At 41.1% G+C, this 23,688-nt stretch overlaps 1 protein-coding gene across 3 annotated transcripts in view; it reads left to right on the plus strand.

Moving 5' to 3' along the window:
- The window catches only part of CCDC30 (coiled-coil domain containing 30), a 115,892-nt gene that overhangs the window by 91,355 nt on the left and 849 nt on the right, over positions 1-23,688 (plus strand). For 2 of the 3 annotated variants that reach the window (XM_045064333.1, XM_045064334.1), the window contains 2 exons: positions 11,208-11,349; positions 14,936-15,072. In XM_045064333.1, the coding sequence (XP_044920268.1) occupies positions 11,208-11,349; positions 14,936-15,072 (279 nt within the window). The remainder of the gene's footprint in view (positions 1-11,207; positions 11,350-14,935; positions 15,073-23,688) is intronic. The other variant, XM_004740631.3, reaches the window with a different exon arrangement.

The raw sequence follows: 23,688 nt of genomic DNA on the forward strand, positions 1-23,688 counted from the left end.
TTTTCATTTGCCTTCCTGCTCTTCTCCCCTTGCATTCTTCGCTCTGTCTGACCACCCTCTCCTTGTTTCAACTCCTCATTTCAACTCATAATTCTTAGACTAGGAATCACCGTCTCCAAGAAGCCTTTCTCGACACCGCCAGCCTGGACTGAGTGAAGTGCTCATTCTTTGTACACTGTAGCCTTTGTACATGCCTCTTTGTATTTATTTCAGAACTTGCTGCATTCTTTTGAAATATTATGTTTCACTACCTGTCCTCCTCACCAGACTGTAGGCTTTTCAAGGGCCTGGACCATGGTCTTATGCATCTTTTTATCCATAGTCTCCAGTATATAGTAGGTGCTCAATAAAAAATGTGTTTCTGAACTTCCGGTTCTTTCTTACATTCCCTGCTCATTATTCTACCAGATTCCTCCCACTCTCCTCCTTTCTGGAATGTAGCATAGTAGTTCAGAGTATGGACTCTGGAGCCATATTGCCTGGGTACAAATCCTAGTTCTACTAGAAACTAGCTGTGTGACCTTGGATACAGTATGTACCCTCTCTGTCCCTGAGGTCTTTCATCTTTAAAATGGACAAAATAACAGTACTTTCTCATAAAGCGGTTATGAGCATTAAATGAATAAATACACATAAAGCGCTTGCTTAGATCAATGTCTAACACACAGCTACTATTATGTCTTTTTTTTTTTTTTAGTTCCTTTTCCATTATCCACCTCTCCGCTCCCAGCTCTGTAGTCTTCTACTCTATCCCTTCAATTAGGCTGAAATTTCTTATTCTTTTGCATTCTTACTCACCTACGATGTTGATAGTATTAAGGATACTGATTTAAAAACCACTGTTTACTGCTCTTTAGAGTATTTTTGCTATTCCTTATCTTGCTTTGATTACCACATTACCGAGAAATGTAGAAACCATGGTCAGGGGAGTATGCTTGGTTCAGTTCATGCCGCTAACAAATCTAAGGCTAGAACTCAGTCCTCTAATAACCTATATAGTGCTCTTTCCACCTCTTATCTTGGTATTAGAGTTGGAAGAATGAAGTGCTAGATCCAGAGCATATAAAATGCCACAATGCCTGCCAGATACACTGATACTGAATCTAATGTGTATATCCATTGCTTGCCCAGAATCCTCCTTGTGTTCACGCCTAGTCTCTGGCAATAAACACAGTTTTGTGATTTTACTATCATAGCTTGGGTACAATTTTACATTCTTTTCCTCTTCGTGTTTTCTCATAAGCATTGTGCTTTGTTGCTACAGTCTTTGAATTTGCTTATTTCTGTAGAACATAATATTTCGTAAAGTTGCTATGCCCTTGCACTAATAGCAGCAGTTAAACGGGTGCTGATAGCTAAAGAAGACTAACAGAACCCAGGTACTAACAGTACCTTCCAAAGGTACAGCTCATTGCAGGAGAAAGATGCAGTAGCACAACAGAATTAGGGTCAGGATGTGCATTGCCTCCCACAGCAGGCTCACGGCAGACAGTTCCAAGAGGTCCCGCAGGGGCCCCCAGATGCACTCCCTATGTTAGGGACATGCTGGGATCCACTGCCTCTCTGGGGGTCAGGAATTATGAATGTGCGCACCTCACACCTCACAACCAGGGATCCCCAATGGAGTCCCAGCTGAGATTTTTTTTTTTCCTGCTGGTCATGGGAGCACATTTCTGCTAGGTAACCAGCCTCAACAGCACAGCCTTCTGGAGGTCTGTTGAGACCAAGTACGCATCCTCAGTCTCACTGTTATCAGGAAAGTGCTGACAAGCTGGGGCAAACTGCCGTCAGACTCCTCAGTCCTGTGATTACAAACCAACGTGGTTTTAATCAGCATGTCTCATTGCTTGACCAGTGGTCAGTGCAAGCAAAAACTTAGCAAAACAGCTCAGGTCAGTTCTAGGCCTGCTGGAATCAACCCTCACAACACAGTCCTAATTGAGTTAAGAGTTATTCACTGGTCCTATGAATGATATTTTCATTCATAAAAAAAGTATTTTGGTTTGTGTATGCATATATAAGTACATATACACTTTTTGTATACATATCTATATGTACACTTTTTGATATGTTTGTGTATACATACATATGTGTGTATATATATATATATAACACACACTTTTTGTTTTAAACATTATTTTTATAGAATGAATTCCCAGAAGTGGAATTACTGGTCAAAAACCTGGAACACTGGATCTTAAAATGTATTGACAAACATTTGGAAACATCCCGCCAAAATTTTCTGCCATTATCATATAAGAGTAGCAATTACACCATCCTCATTAACATTGGGTGCTGCTATTATAGGGAGGGCTCTGATGATATTTTCCCCAATATTCTTTGTTTTAATTGAGGTATAATTGGCATATAATAAAGGCACAGATTCGGGGCACCTGGGTGGCTCAGTGGGTTAAGCCTCTGCCTTCAGCTCGGGTCATGGTCTCAGGGTCCTGGGATAGAGCGCCGCATTGGGCTCTCTGCTCAGTAGGGATCCTGCTTCCCCATCTCTCTCTGCCTGTCTCTCTGCCTACTTGTGATATCTCTCTCTCTGTTAAATAAATAAATGAAATCTTAAAAAAAAAATAAAGGCAGAGATTCAAATGTATACACCTGCATACCCACTACCCCATTCAAGATCCAGAACATTTCCATTATCCCTTAAGGTTCTATTTGGACTTTTTGGTGTTAATCTGCATCTCCTGAGGCCCCTGCCTCCTCCCAGACATCCACTCTTCTGAGCTCTGTCTCTTCTAGCACTTCATTTAAATGCATTCTTACCACATGTAATTTTTTGTGTCTGACTTCTTTTGCTCAACCTATTCTGTGATTTTTAATGCTCACTTCTGGTCATAAATATTTGTCATTTTATTTTAAATTTCTTTGATGGTTAGTGAGACTGAATATTTTCCCATGCTATTTGCCCATTGCCTTTAAGATAGCAGGTCCTAACCCTAGTTGCATGTGCCTGGGCACCAACATAGGTCAGTTAGATCAGAATCTGTGGGGATAGGGCTTAAGGATCAGCATTTTGACAAAAGCTTCCCCATGTGATTCTGATGTGCCATCCAACGTTAAAAACACAGCTTTAGGAAAGAAAATGGAAGGAATTGTCAAAACTCTAGGTTCATTTTTGTTTTCATTCTCTTGATCCCAGCCCTGACCTTTATAGGCAATGCTTTTTTTTTCCATGTTTTCCCAACCACTACTCCAGAGGAACAAATTCCTTGCCCTTTTGAAAGAAAAATAATAGAAAACTCTATCTGGTTTTGCTTAAACATAAGCAAGAAATTGTCCCTAAATTTTAGAACATGAGTATTGTGCTACCTCATAGATCTAGTAGTTAATAAAGCCAAAAATAAACTTAGAAAACCCACATGTTCTTCAGGCAAGTTGGCCAACTGAGCTTCTGCCCAAACCAAGAAGTGTGCCAACTAGCCAGCCAGCAATGGCGAGAGAAGGCTCCCAGCTCTCACCAGCTGTACTGCATTGACATACTCTTCCAGCCATGCATTACACTACAGACAGAAGCCTGAGTATCCAGCAATAGGAGCTAGTTAGGTCAAGCGTATTATACTCACCTGATAGAAGTCCTGTCAACTGAAAAAGATGGGGGCCCTGAAGACTAGACAGTGGCATGGGGAAATGCTTACAATATAATAAATGGAGAGAGTGTAAGATGAAAATTTTAATGCAGGCAGAGTCTAAACAAAACACACTTATAAAAAAACTAGAAAGAAATACACTATTTTTTAAAAGATTTTATTTATTTATTTGACAGAGATCACAAGTAGGCAGAGAGGCAGGCAGAGAAAGGGGGGAAGCAGGCACCCCACTGAGCAGAGAGCCCGATACGGGGCTCGATCCTAGGACCCTGAGATCATGACCTGAGCCAAAGGCAGAGGCTTAACCCACTGAGCCACCCAGGCGCCCCTACAACACTATTTTAATACTGATCATACTGGGAGTTGGGTTTTCTTCCCAAATTTTCTATAGCATATCCTCTTAGTTTTAAAAATAAATTAATTTCAGGGCACCGGGGTGGCATAGTTAAGCATCTGACTCTTGTTTTCAGCTCAGGTGGTGATCTCAGGGTAATGACCTCAAGCCCCATGTGGGGCTCCATGCTCAGCGGGGTGTCTGCTTAAGACTCTCTTTCCCTCTCTTCTTGCCCCTTCCCCCTCAAATAAATAAATCTTTTTTAAAGATTAGTTTCTTAATAGGCCAAATGGCAGAATGAAAAAGAAGGCAGCTAAGATTTGGGTTTTAATATCCTCGGGCAAGATAAATAAATCTGTAAATCCCAGATATACACGTAAAATAAATCCCAGAAATACACGCTGTGTTTCAAGTGATGTCAAAATATCAGAGTAACTGTGAACAGCTGAGAAACCTGGAGGATTACAAGGAGGTTGTTTGTACACTGCTAGATGTTACACCTCTGAAGCTAGGGACCAGGGCTGCTGAAACCCAGTGATATCTTCTGCCAGGCTCTTTCTAGTAAAAAGGGAAATAAGAACATTGATGAGATGTAGACATCTCCCTGTCGAGAACCCAAGTCACAGAGCGGTAATCGTGAACACAGTTCTGCAAAAGTATGTACCTCCTCTTATGTAGTGGTTACTACAAGGGTCACAGAACTGAGCAGGCCTGGGGCAGTTTTATGAACGCAAGTATCTAGACCAACTCTATTAATTAGGATGTAGGCTGAGTTGCTGGAGCAGAGACCCTGAATAACAACGTCTTTTGAGAGGAAAAGGTTTCTCTCCTACATAACAGCACAGACATAAGCAGTCCAGGATGGATTTGGTGCATCAGTATAATAGGAGTCTAGACTCCTTTATCTCATTGCTCCAGCATCTTTAACATGTTGCCTTTATCCACATTCAAGCCAACCAAAAGGAAGAGGGGAAAGCAAGGATGTTCCATTTGCCTTTAGGACACACTGCTTCAACTCATGTCCTGTTGGCCAGAACTTACTCACATTTCCATTTCGTCTACCTGGAAAGAAAGTCAGGAAGAGTAGTTCATTTTTTTTTTAAATTTATTTGACAGAGATCACAAGTAGGCAGAGAGAGAGAGAGAGAGGAGAAGCAGGCTCCCCACTGAGTAGAGAGCCCTATGCGGGGCTTGATCCCAGCTCTCTGGAATCATTACCTGAGCCAAAGGCAGAGTCTTTAACCCACTGAGCCACCCAGGTGCCCCAAGAGTAGGTCATTTTTATGGGCAACCAAATGCCCAGCTGAAAATTGGGGGGTCTATAATGGTAGAAGGAGAACATGGACTGGGGAAAGCCCCAGCAACCAGTCACTGCCAAATACACTGACATTCTGTATCGAGCCTGGTATGTATGTCTCTGGCCTCCAGGAATCTGAACTTCTGAGCGGGGTGTCTGGCTAACAGCTAAGTTAATCTTCTAAGGGAAAGCATGCAAAATGATTTTTTCCTGTACAATCAGCTAGTAGGAAAGAGAGGGACACTATTTTGAAAGTTGGAAGAGTCTTGCAAAAACAGTTTTAGGGGTAAGACATAATTTGCAAGACCAGAAGATGCTCTTGGAGTAGCTCTTCCATCACAGTTTGACTAGAATTAGCATCTAGATAAGTCTGCTTTGCTCCTTCCCTCCCATCTGGTTCCTACCTAATTCTTACATAAAACAAAATATTGAGCCCATACAAATATCATCAATTAATTAATGACAAAGAAACCAAGAATATACAGTGGGGAAGGGACAGATTCTCCAATAAATAGTGTTGGGGAAACAGGATGGCTACATGCAAAAGAATGAAACTGGACCACTGTCTTATACCATACACAAAAATTTACTCAAGATGGATTAAAGACTTGAATACAGGACCTGAAATGTAGGCCTACCTACATTGAACATCATATTCAATGGTGAAAGGCTACAAGCCTTTCCTATAAGATTAGGAGGTATAAACTTTCAGATATAAAGTTAATAAATCATGGGGATGTTATGTACAGCATGGTGACTATAGTTAGTGATGCTGTATTGCATCTTTGAAAGTTGCTAAGAGAGTAAGTCTTAAAACTTCTCATCAGAAGAAAAAATTCTTTGTATGGTGACAAATGTTAATTAGGCTGTGGTGATCATTTTGCAATATATACAAATATCAAATCATCATGTTAATACCTAAAACTAATATAATGTTATATGTCAATTATACCTCAGTTTCTTTTTAAAGATTTTATTTTTTATTTATTTAATTTAGTATTTACTTATTTATTTATCTCCTTTTTTTTTTTAAGATTTTATTTATTTGACAGACAGAGATCACAAGTAGGCAGAGATGCAGGCAGGGGGAGGGTGGTGGAGCAGGCTGCCCGCCAAGCAGAGAGCCCAATTTGGGCTCCATCCCAGGACCCTGAGATCATGACCTGAGCCCAAGGCAGAGGCTTTACCCACTGAGCCACCCAGGCACCCCTTATTTATTTATCTCTTAGAGAGACTAGTGAAAGAGAGAGAGTGAGCCCGACCAGGAGGGGCAGAGGGAGAGGGACAGAGAGAATCTTGAGCAGACTCTGTACTGAGCAGTGCCCAATGTGGGGATTGATCTCACAACCCCAACATCATGACCTGAGCCAAAACCAAGAGTCAGACGCCCAACCAACAGAGCCACCCAGGCATCCCAATTTTTTAAAATAAGAAAATTTAATTTAATTTTCAAAAGTTAAAGAATTGATATGTTACTGTGAGAAATCAGCAGCATCTGGTTGGCTTGGCTTTGCTGTTATTCTAGCATTGCTGTATAGTGAGAGATCACAGGCTCTGGGGTCGATTCTCTCTGTAGGAGTAATTCCTTCTGTGTCAGGAAGCCCCAAGAGCACCCTCAGGTTTGGTGATTCATCAGGACTCACAGAACTCAGAAAAGCTGTTATACTCATGGTTATGGTTTGTATTACAGTGAAAGGATACAGATTAAAATCAGCAGAGGAAGAAGGCACATAGGATAGAGTCCAGGAGAGACCAGACACAAGCAACCTTCCCGATGTCCTCTCCCAGTAGAGTAGAATGGGCAGTACATAATTCTCTCAGCAATGGCATATGACAACATATATGAAGTATTCCCAACCATGAAAACTCACCTGGGCCCTAACATCCAGAGATTTTATCAGGGGTCAGTCACAGAGACGTGGAGTGCCCCAGTGATTAACCTTAACTACTCAATCTCTAGTCCCCCAAATGCCCAAGGTCAGATTGACACAACATAGTCCAGGGGTCTAGATGAACAAAAATGCACTCACCATGAATCATACTGTTAGCATGAAATATTGGTGTGGCCCAAGGCCACAGGTGAACAAAGTTGTTATTACCAAGCAGCATATTCCAAGGGCTTAGAGATTGTCTCCCAGGAGCCAGTCAAGGAATGTGAAGGGTTTGGATATCTCCGTCCCACCAAATTTACATTCCTGCACAGCCTGTCCTGATTCATAGAGTATGGAGATTGGCTACACAAATTTGTTTTAAAATCAAAGGAGGTGTCTTGTGAAAAGCCTGGAGTACAGGTTTTTAGTTAGTTCCCTTCACTTAAGTTAGGGCTTCCCCCAGTTTAAGTGTCAGAGGTAAGATCGGGTAAGATCAGATCGTCGACATGTGTAAACTGCCTGTCACCACAGGCCTGACTGACTATGCCCTCAAGTGCCTACAGTAACAAAGAATAGCTTTCTCATTCCTTAAACACTTTTATTTTCTCATTCCTTAAACGCTTTTGTTTTCTCATTCCTTAAACCTTTTTTTTTTTTTTTTTCAATTAGAATGGCATTACCTAAATGTCTAGCCATTCAGGGAGAGTCAGGGACTATAGAGACCATTAGAATCGTTTTTTAAAGATTTTATTTATTTATTTGAGAGAGAAGCACAAGTGGGGTGGGGGGAGGAGCAGAGGGAGAGGAAGAAGCAGACTCCTGCTGCTGAGTAGGTAGCCTGACATGGGGCTCAATCCCAGCACCCTGGGACCATGACCTGAGTGAAGGCAGACGTTTAACTGACTGAACCATCTAGGCTCCCTTCATTAGAATACTTTTTGCTTTCCCTCAAAAAGTTAAAACTACCCTATGACCCAACAATTTCACCATTAGGGACTTACCCCAAAGATACAAATGTAGTGATCCAAAGGGGCACCTGCACCCCAATAGTTATAGCAGCAATGTCCACAATAACCAAACTATGGAAAGAATGTAGAGGTCCATCAACAGATGAATGGATAAAGAAGATGTGACACACACACACACACACACACACACATATATATATACACACACATACATATACATACAATGGACTATTACTCAGCCATCAGAAAGAATGAAATCTTGCCATTCGCAATGATGTGGATGGATCTAGAGGGTATTATGCTGAGCAAAATAATTCAATCAGAGAAAAACAATTATCATATGATCTCACATGTAGAATTTAAGGAAAAAAAAACAGGATCATAGAGAAGAGAGGAAAAAATAAAACAAAATGAAATGAGAGAGGGAGACAAACCATAAGAGATTCCTAATTATAGGAAACAAACTGAGGGTTGCTGGAGGGCAGGGGTGTGAGGGGATGGGGTAACTGGGTGATGGACATTAAGGAGGCACGTGATGTAATGAGTGCTGGGTGTTACATACAACTGATGAATCGCTGACCTCTACCTCTGAAACTAAATACATTATATATGAATTAATTGAAATTACAAAAAGAAAGAAGAAAAAAAAAGAAAAATTAAGGAAAAATCAGGTTTCTATTGTTTTCTTTTTTTATACAAATGTCTCCCAGGATGTTTTTCACATTAAACTAAGTTATATACCAAAAAAGAAAGAAAGATTTTTCTTTAGAGTAGTTTTATTGTTTTAAAAATAACAGGATGTAATTGACTACAAAACAAAACAAGAAAACCCACCTGACATATATTTAGACTGAAATTTTTTTCTCATAGAACAAGAAATCTGGAGGAAGGTGATTGCTGAGGTAGATTCCGTGGCTCAGCAGTGTTGTTAGGCACCGGGCTCTTCCCTTTGTTCTGCTCTGCCACGCTTGGTGGGTCGGTCCCTTAGTCTTTAGACTTCTCATATCATGGTTACAAGGCAGTGACCGCAGTTGCCAGTGGCACAGCCCCAGCATAGAGCAGCCAGGGCAGAGAGGGATGGTTTCTCAAGTTCCTAGAAGTACGCAGCAGGTGTACCTGTCTCACAAGCCCATCCCCCAGCCACCCCCCTACCACACACCCCTGCACCCTACCCACTTTTCTTGATATCAAGGGCTCCCTGAGTTAGCAGGAAAGAAGAAAGAATATATACCTGCACCTTATAGCCCACCACAAGTAGTCTGTTTATAATGAAGTGGAAGTGATGAGTGGCTCCCTCCCCAATATGCCCAGAGCTTTCTCTCAAGCTTGAGCCTGCACTGGAATCCCTGGAGAACTGCTCCACTCCCAGAGTTTATGATTCTGTAGTTCTGGGGCAGAGCCTGAGACTTTGCATTCCCAGCAAGTTCCCAGGTGAGGCTGATGTTGCCGATCAGAACACAGTTTGAGAATCCCTGCTGTAGGCTTAGAGAAAAACCTGTGTAGGAACGTTAGCTGCCACAAGGGTTCTCAGCGGGCAGCGGTTTGCCTCCCAGGACAAGGGGACATTTTACAATGTCTGGAGATATTTTGGGTTGTCACACTGTAGAAGGTACTACTGGCATCTAGTGGGTCGAGGCCAAGGATGATGCTAGGCATTCTGCAATGCATGGTTCCGACTTCCACAACAAAGAATTATCTGGCACCAAATGTCAATAGGACAGAGGTCAAGAAATCCTAGTTTAAAGTGATTTTGTGTTATCAGACCTAATAGGTTCAAAGTAAAATTTCTCCGCAATTTTTCATTTGCAGAAGTGCTTTCTGAGTTAAAATATTCTTATTTGGAAAGCATAGTCATCTTCAAAGAGATTTGCCTAGTGGTGGTATTGAGACTTTAATCTGTTTTCTTGTTTACTCAGATTAGCTCTAACAGCAGCTTGAAACGGTAATGCAGATTTTTGTTCTTTTTAAATAAACGCTTTATTGATATAATTGACATACCATACAACTCACCCACTTAAAGTGTACAATTCAGTGGCTTTTAGTGTACCTCCATCACCACAATCAATTTTAAAACATTTCATTACCCCCCAAAGAAACCCTTTACTTATCATCTGCCATCCCCCATCTCCTTCCCCACCGCCAGCCCTAAGCAACCAGGAATCCTCAATATTTGCCTCTTCTGGACATTACATAAAAGTGGAACCATAGAACACGTGGTCCTTTCTGAGTGACTTCTTTCACTTAGCATAATCCTTTCATATTTCCTCTATGTCATAGCATGGATCAGCACTTCATTCCTTTTCGTGGCACAATCATGTTCCACTGTACATGTTCCATGTTTTGCTTATCCTTTCATCAGTTGTTGGTCTTTGGGTTGTTTCCACCTTTTGGCTATTGTGAATAGTGCTACTATGAATATTCACATGCAAGCTTTTGTGTGGACAAATGTTTTCACTTCTCTAGAGTAGATGCTTAGGAGTGGAGCTGCCGGGTCCTACAGTCAGGCTTTTTCCAAAGAGGCTGCACTGTTTGACCAGAAGTGTTTGAGAGTTCCAATTTCTCTACATCTTTGCTAGCACTTGTTATTGTCTTCTTTTTTATTTTAGCCAGTCTGGTGGGTGGGAAGTAGTCTCTCACTGTAGCTTTGATTTATGTTTCCTTATCAGCTAATGATGTTGAACATCATTCACGTGCTTATTGGCAATAAGTCTGATTTATGTCAGAATCTGAGTTAGAGTCTTGAACAGAGACCTGCCTAGAATTGGCCTCCAATGTCCAGACTCGGAGCAAGGACCAGGAGTGGACTCAGTTATCAGAGACTGAAGTGGGTTATATCACTGTCCAAGGGTATAGACAAGAATTCGAAACTTAAATTAATGACTGAACTCCATGGAACAGGATTCAGAATTACAGGGATCAAAAGTCAAGTTGCGGGTGACTAAAGCTGGTGCTGTTTAGGGGGTTACCCTTAGTCCATTCCCCCACATGGGGGCCAGAAGTCCTGCAGATGGAAGGCAGGAAAGTACCTGCCTCTGGTGAAAGCAAGAGGAGAAAACCCAAGAAAGTGCACAGTGAGAAAGCAACATAAATGTCCACTGTGCTCAGCTGAACCTCTATTTAAATTTACTTTTATAGAACCTATAATGAGAAACATCACCATCACAAAGCCAAGCTTCGCAGAGTCAAGGACTGTTTAAGTCACAAAATAGAACTACGAGATAAGAGAATTGAACAACTGGAAAATGAAATCAGAGGTCTGCAGCAGCAAATGGAAAAGGTGAGCAGAAAGGTGAAGAGCTCCCCAGTGTGCTGTGGCTCCGCTCATTCAAGAAAACCCACTCATGCTTTGACTCTCTTGTGGCCTCTTCATACCCTAGGTTCTCGTTTCCTTCCTTTGTACCTTCTTTTGATGTGAATAATTCTGCCAAAAAGTATGTAAGACTCATGGTGCTGGTAAACTGAATCAGACACTGAAAATATCCTGCACTTCCAACTCTGGTCAGTGTCTTGTCTTCAAATGACAATGTCTGCTCTTAAATATCCATCAGCAGAGACTTCCAGACTGCCCTCCACAGCGCATTCCTACTTCACAGTGCCCTCATTTTGCCTCAAACTTCCATCAGTTTTGGGGACGCCTGGGTGGCTCAGTGGGTTAAGCCTCTGCCTTCGACTCAGGTCATGATCTCAGGGTTCTGGAATCGAGCCCCGCATCGAGCCCCACATTGAGCCCCTCATCGGGCTCTCTGCTCAGCAGGGAGCCTGCTTCCTCCTCTCTCTCTCTGCCTGCCTCTCTGCCTACTTGTGATCTCTATCTGTCAAATACATAAACAAAATCTTAAAAAAAAAAAAAAAAACTTCCATCAGTTTTAAATGGCAGGGAAAACTGGTGACCCCTATTTATCAGTCCCTGTGTAGTATCTGCAGGCTTTTTTTCTAAATATCTATGTCTTCATCTTTGTCCCGTTGCCCCTGTGACTTACTGGTAGGCAGGAGGAAAGTGAGACCAATGGCATGGAATCAACTGCAGAACGGTCTTGAGATCATTAAACTACATTAATTCAACTGACCAGGCCAGTAATGCTTTCCCTTCTCGAGATGCCTAGCCCATCAGAATTTTGAAAACTCTGTGCTCACTCCTAAAATACTCATTTTTGTGTATGTGCCAAGGATCCCCAAAGAATTCATGTAATTTCAGTCATTTCATGGGCTATTATGGGATGGTTCAGAATTCTAGACTACACACGATGAAACATTTTTGGATTATAACAGATGGGTCACCAATGTTTAAAAAAAAATTCCTCCTGATACTCCACACTGTAGTGAGAGAGGAAAATAGTTGGATTTTGCAGTATTTTTCTCTTTGGACACTAAACTGTCAAACTTTTAAAGACTCCGATCTAAGTTAGACTCACAACTAGGAAAAGCACATGAAAAGTACTACAGAAGTAAGGAGCAATCCTGGTTCATGGGCCCACTGGAAATAGCAGTCTACTTCTGCATTACCACTCTCTTGATAGCCTGCTTTCCACTCTTAGACTTATATGACAGAAACAGCCCCCTACTTCTTTCTTCCTGACTGTACTGGGTTGAATTGTGTCCACCACAAATTCGTGTCTATCCAGAACCTCAGAATGTGATCTAATTTGGAAATAAGGTCTTCACAGGTGTAATTAGTTAAAATGAGGTCATGGTGGATTAGGGTTGGCCCTAAATCCAATATGACTGGTGTGTTTATAAGAAGAACAGGCACGCGTAGACACATGCAGGGGCAGGAGGTCATGTGACAATGCAGGCAGCTCTCAGAGGGATACAGCTATGTCAGGGAGCACCAGGGATTCTTTGTAAACTCCAGAAGCTAAGAGAGAGGCATGGAGCCCCCAGAAGGAACTAACCTAGCCAAGACTCCCAATTTCAGACTTGTAGCCTCCACAAATGTGATAAAACCAATTCCTGTTGTTTTAAGCCATCCAGTGTGTTGTAATTTGTTCCAACAGTATTGGGAAACTGATACATCTACCCAGAGAACCACAGATCTCCAGGAGAGATGGCAAATAAGCAGAGGCTAAGGAAGAGCAGTTGGTCCCTTTGCTCACTGCCATTGAAGGCTGCTGGGGGCTTTGGCCATAGGCAGATACAAAATCTAGACCTGCCACTTCATAGTACTGTGGCCTGGCACAAATCTCTGGGTATCATTTTCCTTGTCCATGAAATGGCGGAACTAATCCCCACCTCACAAGGCTTTTGTGCAGTTAAAATAGGAAATGCCCAAAATGGCACCTAACACAGACAACTTTCCAGAGATGTTCTTTTCTTCTCTTTTGGTATAAGCTCTCTTAGAAACATGCTGATTGGTAGATGTACAGTTCACAAGAGAAATTGTTAATAGAATAGGAAATACTTAACCTAGAGAAGACTGGTATGAGATCTTTTAATGCCACAGTGCTACAAACCTAAAGGTCCTGATTTTACTTATTTTAGGGCCTGTGGATCAGAGCCACGAGCTTAAAAAAGCTGGGCTCACCTTCCAAGCACCAAGTCTCTAGAAAGTAATGCCACTTTTTTGGGATTTCATTCCTTCAGCCTTCTCTTTATACAGTGAGCCATTTGAGTCTCCTGACTGTTGTAAACATCCAAACCAGATTTCTCCAAATATTTTATCCTTTTATTAAAGCAGGCGTTCTGATTTTCTCGTTCAAAAAAAAAAAATAGGGCACTTCCAAGGGTAGAATGTCAGTAGTCTGCCCCATCCGGTTTCCTTTCTAATCCAGTTGTAACCACAGAGTAGTGTTGGTGGGATTACTGCTTCTTTTCTCAATTCTTACCAGAAATGTATTTAAATAAGAGCAGACAAGACTGCTATTAGACATGAAAAGGTCCTGGCTGTGGAACTTAAAAATCTGGAGTGGTTTGTTTCAGAACATAATGTAATATCCTCTCTTACCGTTCTTGAATAATAGATGGCATCTTTTCTGGATGATCTATATTAGTGCCTTATTTAAAAGAAAGAAATGAATTTGCCCCTCTTAACTCTATGATTCACCAGCTGTCAGCAGCTCATTATCCTTCTCCCATCCCCACTCACTCCCACCTTTGCCAGGTGGGGTGTCAACACAGAAGCGTGAAGGCACTTACCATTGACAGGGCATCAGTGAAGTGAGAAGGGCAATTCTACACTTTCGAGCTTCTAAACTCCTCACCCACTGTGATATTTATTAATAGCTACTGACTCTTTCAATACAAGAACATTAGTATTTTTTCACAAGATACACCCCTTTGTCATTTTAGCTATAACTTTGCTAGCTATTGCTTTCTGGGGAAATTGTTGGTAGAAAATGAGACATGGTGTCAATTAGAAGTCTTTTCAGCATGAGCACTGTAAGGATATTCTCTGTAGCCACCTTACCTGCTCCATGTGCCAAGGCTACTGAGATCCTGATGCTGGTTGCCAAGTGTGGGGGCTAAATTCGCATCTCCTCCGTTTGCCTTAAAAAGACTATTGCCACAATGCAGATGGAGATGTATTATATGGGAAAATGTCAAACTGAAGCTTTGGGGGATCCAGTTGCATTTGGTAGTGATTTGATACCTACAATGTTAGAATACACATGAAAGCCTTGGGACCTTCTTGGAAGTTGAGTGCTCAGATATTTTTAAATGTTAACCCAGGAGAATGATTAATTGTTCAAAAAGAATACAGGATCTAATATAACCAAAATAAACAGAAGAACTGTCCAGCTGACAATGTCAGCAAACAGGTAAAAACAGACGAGGGGACAAGAGAGGAAAAGTAAAGAAGGGAAATTTGGGGTCAACTTCATAATTCTTCCTCCTGCTGTGATAATGAAGGGCTTTATTTTCTCTAGAAAAAGGCATTCCAGGATGAGGTCATTGCTCAAAATAATATACTGCTCCTAGAGAAAAGGAAACTTCTGGAACAAGTCACAGAGCAAAAAGAATTGATCTACAACAATAAATTGTTAATATCTTCAGTCCAGAACAGGTAGGTGTGGTCCTGCCTGAGGAGCCAATGAACTCTGCAAGGATGTTTCTCCCTCAATGAAGAGATTGTTCCAGAGACTATCCTTTGAGTTTGCAGCCTGTCTTGTAATTGTTGCTCTGCTGCCTGCTGTTTTCAGCAGTTCATGGAAATGTTATGAAATTAAAGAGAAAAAGATCATGAAGGAGATGGGTCAGCTACTCAGATGGGCTCTTGCACGTGGGCATTGCCTGACTGAGGACCTAGCTGTGCTTGTCCTGGCCTGTTGCTTCGTGTGTTGACACTCATTTTTGTCATCTGATACCTGTGGAATGAAGGTAGATCAAGAGAGGAACAGTCATACTAGTGCCTTAAATTCATGAAACCCTTAGGATACCAATTGTATTCATTTATAATGAGAAATAGTCCCAGCAGAGAAGAATTCACACATCAGCCAGCCCAAGCGCTCTCTCCTCTACTAGGAAACTTCAGTTACAATGAAAAACTTCCTTGGAGCACAGAATTAGGGCAAAGAGAATGGTTTGATCTTAATACATAGAGTCACCAGTAATAACTATAATGATTAATATTTTTTGAGCACTTATGATGTACAAGGCATTGTTCTAAGCTCCCTCTCTCTCACCAGTCCTCACACAAATCCCACAAGGGAGGCTCTGGGACTAGCCTTATTTTATGGGTGAGAAAGCCAAGGTCCAGGGACACTTGGGAACTCAGACAGCCTGGTCAGGGACAGAGCAGTGTAGGACCCTCAGTAGCTTGGCTGTAGAGACCATAGCACCGCAGTCTGTGGGGAGATATGCCCATTAGAACTCTCCTTTCTGCTGTTGTGGGCACACACTTCTCAGGGCAGGCCTGGAGAGTCTCTGACAATCTCTTACTCTCTGTGTCTCCCTTTTTGTATACTCTGTATAAGCCATTGCCCTTCTCAAACTATGTCATTGATTCTGACATTCCCAACACAACTGACTGATTACCCGTGCCTTAACATTAATGATGTTCCCATCTTGCCCTCCTAAAGACACACTCTGGCCATCTGGATTGGACTTGTATGTTTTCCTTGGAATAAGTTTCTTCTACAGGATGCTTCTTTCTTTCACAGATGAGTAAATTGAGGCTCAGATTTGGTAATTTGCCAAAGGTCACACAGCTAGTACGTGACAGAACCCAAACTCAAACACAAATCTCTGATTAACACTATTGTACCACCTTGTGTCCCAGATAAACCATGGCTCAGGGGCGCCTGGGTGGCTCACTGGGCTAAAGCCTCTGCCTTCGGCTCAGGTCATGATCCCAGGGTCCTGGGATCGAGATCCCGAATCAGGCTCTCTGCTTGGCAGGGAACCTGCTTCCTCCTCTCTCTCTGCCTGCCTCTCTGCCTACTTGTGATCTCTCTCAAATAAATAAAATCTTTAAAAAGAAAAAAAAAAAAAAACATGGCCCAGGAGAGTGAGTCTTATAGAGTGGGTAGGAACTCAGGCTTAGACATCTAAAAGAGCCAGATTGGCATCTCAGCTCTATGACTTTCTGGGTTTTGGTCCTTAAAACAAGTTGCTTTTCTCTGGGCTTCAGTTTCCTCATCTGTAAAATAGGCTTTATAACAATATCCATTTCATGGAGTTGTTGCAAGATCAGATGACACAATGCATGAGCAGGTTTAAGTGTTTACTCTGTGGGTAAGGCACGGTGCTGAAGTACATGGTCGGTATTTGGTAAATGGTTGCTGCTGCTATGGCTACTGCCACTTCTACTACTGCCACTGCTGCTATTTCTACTGCTGTTGCTGCTGCTACTGCCACTACTACTGCTATTACTACTGTTGTTGCTGCTACTACTATTACTACCACTCTTGCTGCTACTACTGCCACTGCTACTATTACTACTGCTGTTGCTGCTACTACTGCTGTTGCTACTAGTATTACTACCACTGTTGCTGCTACTACTGCCGCTGCTACTACTATTTCTACTGCTGTTGCTGCTACTACCGCTGCTGCTACTACTATTACTACTGCTGTTGCTGCTACTACTGCTACTACTATTACTACTGCTGTTGCTACTACTATTGCTGCTGCTACTACTGCCACTGCTATGACTATTACTACTACTGTTGCTGCTACTACCGCTGCTGCTATGACTATTACTGTGGTTATTACTACTATTGCTACTGCTACTGTTACTGCTACTACACCTACTACTATTATTACTGCTGCTGTGACTGCTGTGACTGCTGCTATTACTACTGCTCCTAATATTACTGTTACTACAGCTGCTGCTAATACTGCTACTATTACCATTACTACAGCTGCTACTATTACTACTGTTATGACTACTGCTGCTAGTACCACTACTACTGCTGCTACTACTACTGCTGCTGCTGCTAACACTGCTGCTATCACTATTACTATTGCAGCTGCTGTTACTACTGCTGCTGCTGCTACTATTAGTGCTGCTGCTACTGCTGCTATTACTACTGCTATTTCTGCTGTTGCTACTGCTGGTACTGGTGCTACTATCACTATTACTGTTGCTATGGTTACGACTACTACTGCAACTACTATTACAAAAGTATGGGATGGCTATATGAGATCAGAACCATACACAGGCTGTGTAGCTACAAAATTTGAAGGGATGCAGACTCTATTATTTCAGTCCCACCCCTAAATGGGATCATATCCTTCATCAAGTTTCTCAAGACTAGAATTGTGCCTTTCCTTTCATACTCTTGCATATGGTATGTCTCTGTTCTCAATATGTTTTTAGTGACTGTGTACAGGCCAAAGCTTATTCATTTCTACTTGGTCTTGGAAAGTGGTGAGAATTGTTCTGCCAAAGTTGGTTCCATAATCTAGGCAGTGGGCTAAGACCCAGAGCTAGTGGTAAGTGGGACATAGTTTTGAGTTTTTAGTAATGATACAGAGATTTTTACTATTCTTCTGATCTATCCCATTTTAGAGTACTTCCTCTGGATAAAGAAAATAAGCAATTGCAGGAAACCAGTATCGCTTACACAGCAGGTTGTTATCTTAGAGCATATCACAAGGAGCATCCAGGCTTACAGAGGAGAGATAAGATGCATGCTTCTGTCTGTCGTGTCCTTCATATAAAGCTTAGTTGCTAAGCTTATTGTGTTCTGTCTCCATCTTCATGTAGCTGTAGGCTGCACTTGGCCTCATGGTGGCCTGTGGCAAAGAAGTTCATTGGCTACACCAGAACAGTAGACCCTGAGTCTCCTCTTGGCCAGCTTTGGTCTTCATTGGGTCAGCTTGGGGCCTGGACTCATGACCCTGAGATCAATAGCTGAGCCAAGATTAAGAGTAGGATGCCCAACCAGCTGAGTTACCCAGGTATTCCTGGGTCAGCTTTTAGTAAACACTCTCCTCCTATGTGATCCCAAAGAGATTGTGCGTGTCTCATATCTTCTTCAACAGTGTATCACCATTGTCTTTTTGCTTCTCTATCTCATCAAATCAGCAGTGAGATCCTGGAGGGCAAGGATTATATCTCATATGTCATTTTAGCTATAGACAGGTGCTCTATAAATATTTGAGAATGAATGACTACTAAATATTTTCACATGTATGCCTCATTCTCAACCCTGTTTGCCATGGATTATTCTAGCTCTGTCTCAGAAATGAGCAAATCTGAGGCCCTGAGAGGTAAATGAAGATAGTCTGGTTTGGCAAGTAGTCAAACCTAAGGTCAGAGTCAGAGAAAAGCAATGATGTTACAAAGATCCAAGCAGACAAGTAGTCAAGTCCAGATAGATGCAGCCAATAGTATAGCCTCAGAGAAGGTCCAGAGTCTGGCTGGTAAATGTGTCAGGGAGAGGGACTTCAATGAGCAGAGTTGCATTCTGAATCTAAGATAGAGGCTGCTTGCTTTCTCCCCTAGTTTGTATCACCTGCTAGATGTTTACTTCCAGGATACTTCATGTAGATCCTGCCTGTTGGGTACTATTGCTGTGAACATAGGACCCACATCTGGCTTGCTTTCAGAAAGGTGATTATTTCTGGGGTGGCTGGGTGGCTCAATCGGTTGGGTGTCCAACTCTTGATTCTGCTCAGGTCATAGTCTTGGGGTCCTGGGATCAAGTCCCATGTTGGGCTCTGCACTCAGCACAGAATCTTGGGATTCTTTCTTGCCCTCTCTCTCTTCCCCTCCCCCAACCGGTGCACACACTTCTCTCAGGTCAATAAATAAAATCTTAAAAAAAAAAAGAAAGGTGATTATTTCCAAACTATATGAGTTGTTTCATAGATTTTATCCAAATTAGAACTGCCAGATTACGCAGCTTAATTTCTAGTAGTTTATTTTTTTGCTTGCGCTACAGCTGTTCTCACCTATGCTAAGTCCTAGGGATATGAAGATAGACTGTGTTTCTGGAAATCTTTAGTAGAGAAGGACAGAGACATACATGAATAAGCACTACAGTATTATAGTTGCTGAGTCTTTTATTTTTTTTAAGATTTTATTTATATATTTGACAGAGATCACAAGTAGGCCAAGAGCCTGGCAGATAGAGAGGAGGAAGCAGGCTCTCTGCTGAGCAGAGAGTCAATGTGGGACTCAATTCCAGGACCCTGGAATCACAACCCAAGCCAAAGGCAGAAGCCTTAACCCACTGAGCCACCCAGGCACCCCAATAGTTGATGAGTCTTAATGGTGTGTATACTAGACCTGATAGCTTTGAGATCCACAACATTACCCTCAAAGAAGATAAAAATGTGATAGGGGTAAAGACTATAGTATGTCAAGCTCCACATTTCATATGTGAAAAAAGTACCAACTTGTAACGTCTTCATACGTGTTAACTCCAAAATTGTTTTTAAACTTAGAATCTTAAGGATCTTCCAATTCAATCCCCTCATTTTATACAGGAGGGAGATAAAACTCAAGAGAGGCTAAATGGTATGCCTGAGTCACACTGCTAACATTTTCCACATCTCCTGATTCTCGGTGATTGAGTATCATACTACAAATGGATCACTATATAGATCCCTGAGATCAGACATATCCTAGATCTTCTCCTTCCTTGCAACACCTCAGAGGCTAAAATGGTAGGAGCTTGACATTTGTTGAGTGCTTGCTATGTGCCTGGTACTGTGCTAAGCATTTTATGTACATTATCTCATTTAATCTACAATCTATTCTGCCCATTTTCACAGCTGACGAAACTGAGCTTTAGAGATGTAAAATGACATCATTGGCCAAGGCACATCACCAATAAGTAGAAGAACAGGGACTGAAGCCAACTCTTCTGTGGTACCTTATTCTTAGCCACTATCTCGTAATACCCCAACTCTACTGTTTCCCTTTCAGGATATGGGGGTAACCAGGGACATGGTCTTGTAAGAGACCATATTGTGTCCTGTGTTGTAATCCCATCTTTCCTCTCTATTGGATTATAAAATCTCTAAGAGCAGGAACTATGTCCATCATGTTACCCTCTGCATCCCAAGCACTTAGTACCTGGGTTAGAGCAACAACTTAATTCATCTCCTTTCAGTCGTTCCTCCTAATCTGTCCTGCCCATGCCTCCAGACTAATCTTCATGAAGCACTGCCTGTCTTCATAGTACTTCATCCCATAGAGTTTCAGAGACTTGTTTTGTCTATCCGATAAAGTTCATTCAACAAATATTTTTTAGGCATATGCAGAGTGCCAGGCCTCATGCTGCCCCTCCTTTGTGGTTTGGATATGGTGATATACAAGATAGAGTGTCTGCCCTCAGAGAACTCAGCCTTGATGAAAGTGACCATCATATAACCAGCAACTGCCATACACTGTATGAGTTCTACCATAATGGTAAAGCCCAGAAGGCTGTGAAAACAGGAAGAGTGGCATCTAAACCTATCTGGGGTGGTTAGGGAAGGATTTCAGAGCTATACTTCCAGAGTTAGAAGAACTGAAGCCACATAGGAACTTCCTATAGTCCAAATAACTTTCTGACATCAAACAAGCTTGATCAAAGGAAACCAATCTGTTTACTGTTTCCCCCCAAACTCTGGTTTCCTCCCACTAGATCATGTATTTCCCTTACTTGGAAAGACACATCCCATCTTCCTTCCTTCTTTCATCTTCCTGGCTTTTGTTTTTTGAAATACTATTGTTCTGCTAGCCTATAGCTAGAAGGGTCTTTACAAAATATAATCTGAACATATGACCCAAAGCCATACAAGGACTTACCGCAGTCCTCCTCAGGCTCTTCTTGGAAATCCCTCTCCCTCCACTGCCTTCTCCCATGACTTCCTTGCCCCAGATTTTCTCTTGGCTACTGTCCCTCGTAATTTAACCTAAATACCTTCTCTTCCATAACGCTTTTTCTGAATCCTCCCATCTCCAAATATAGCTTTGTGTCCTTGATAGGACTTCTCACTGCTCCTTATGTCCCAAATACCGGCTCAGCATTTTACTAGTTGTGTGGAAGGAGGAAACCTCATTTACCTTATAGTTCCTTCATCTGGGAAAATGAAGTTATAATATTCAAAGGTGGCCTTTCCTCACCAAAATCTGTATATGAATATTTATAGCAACATTATTGATAATAGCTAAGAGGTGTAAACAGCCTAAATGTCTATCAGCTGAGGAATGGGTAGACAAAATGTGATATATCCATTCATACAGTGGAATATCACTTAGCCACAAAAAAGGAATGAAGTATTGATCCATGTTATAAGACAGATGAACTTTAAGGATATTATGTGAAATGAGAAAAATCCAGTCACCATATATTATATGATTCCATTTATATAAAATGTTCAGAGTAGACAAATATATAGACATAGAAGTAGATGAGTACTTGCCTAGGGCTGAGGCATTGAAAGATGGGAGGTGTAGTTAAAGGGTATTAGGTTTATACCGGGGGTGATGAAGATATTCTAAAATTTATTGTAATGGTTGTACAACCCTGTGAATATACAAAAAACCATTGAATTGTGTACTTTATTTTTATTTATTTATTTGAGAGAGAGAGAAAAAAAGTGCAACTGGGAGGAGGAGCAGAGGTAGAGAGAAGCAGACTCCAAGCTGAGTGAGGAGCCTGACACAGGACTTGATCCCATGACCTGAGATCACGACCTGAGACAAAACCAAGAGTCAGATGCTTATCCAACTGAGCCACCCAGGCACCCCAAATTATGTACTTTAAATGATTGAGTTGTAGAGTGTGTGAATTATATCTCCATAAAGCTATTACAAGAGTGGGTGAATGAATGAATGATAAAAATTTCAGAGATGGCTACTGGGGTTAAAGTAGAATAATTAAAATAATGCATATAAAGTACCTGGTATATTGCTTGGCAAATTAATGGCATTCAATAAATGCAGCTTCTTTCTCTCAGTGAATACATTTGTTTCCATATTGAACACTTACTGAGTTCCTCCCATATGTTAGGTATGTTTATGTTAATTAATTTTTGCAATAACCCTGAAAAATTAGTGATTAATTGTTATTCTCACACTTTAAATGTAGGAAACAAAACTCAGAGAGGTGACGGGACATATCAAGAGTCTAACTAGTCTAACTAGTAGAGCCAGAATTCAAATTCTCTGAATGGTAGTTTTTTCTTCCTTATAGAATCTCCTCATTTATTTCAGGATAACTAAGAATTTCTCACAGAAATTGGGTTGGTGTGTATCAAAGTTTAAACAGAGGTCCAAGTTTAGGGGAATTGGTAAACCCCATAATTGTATGTAATATTTGATCTGTGTTGGTAAATTTCTATAAGAAAGGTATTTGGTTTTTAAAGTCACAGATTTAAAAAAAAACAAAACTTTTTTTTTCATGATTTAAAGGGACAGAAAATGTTTACCAGATTATTAAGTAAAAACTTACCTAATAGAACAGAATGATTATATCAGTTAATATGAGGTAATACATGTAGGACAATAGATAAAATAAGAAGGCTTACAATGAAAGTGCTAATATAAAAGTATAAGATTTATATTTTTATAATTACTAGATATTCTATAGGTATTTAGGGATTACATTTTTTCAGTTTTATTGAGATGTAATTGACATATAACATTCATTGTATAAGTTAAAAAGTATAAAAAAGTAAAACTATTTTTTTTCCTGGCAATGAGAACTTTTTAAGATCTAGTGTCTTAGCAACTTTCAAATATACAGTACATTGTTGTTAACTGTAGTCTTCATGGTATACATTACATCTCCAGAATGTATCTTACAACTGGAAATTTGTACCTTTTGACCACCTTCACCTAATTCCTCCATCCACGACCCCCCCACCTCTAGCAACCACAAATATGATCTCTGCTTCTATAGTTCGTTTTTTTTTTTTTTGAGATTGTACATATATGTAAGATTATGATGCTATGAATATGGGGTGGGGCACAGATATCTTCAGGCAGTGATTTCATTTTTTCCAGATACCCAGAAGTGGAATTGTTGGATCATATGGTATTTCTGTTTTTAATTTTTTGAGGAAACCCCATACTGTTTTCCAAAGTGGCTAAACCAAAGTACGTGCCCATCAACAGTTCAACAAGGGTTTCCTTTTCTCCACATCCTTGCCAGCATTTGTTATCTCTCTCTCTTTTTTTTTTTAATGATAGTCATTCTAGCAAGTAGGAGGGGAGGGGGTTAAATTTTTAACCAAAAAT

This window comes from Mustela putorius, unplaced genomic scaffold (assembly GCF_011764305.1).
Source record: "Mustela putorius furo isolate JIRA1106 unplaced genomic scaffold, ASM1176430v1.1 tig00003853_pilon_pilon_pilon, whole genome shotgun sequence".
Classification (NCBI taxonomy): Eukaryota; Metazoa; Chordata; class Mammalia; order Carnivora; family Mustelidae; genus Mustela; species Mustela putorius.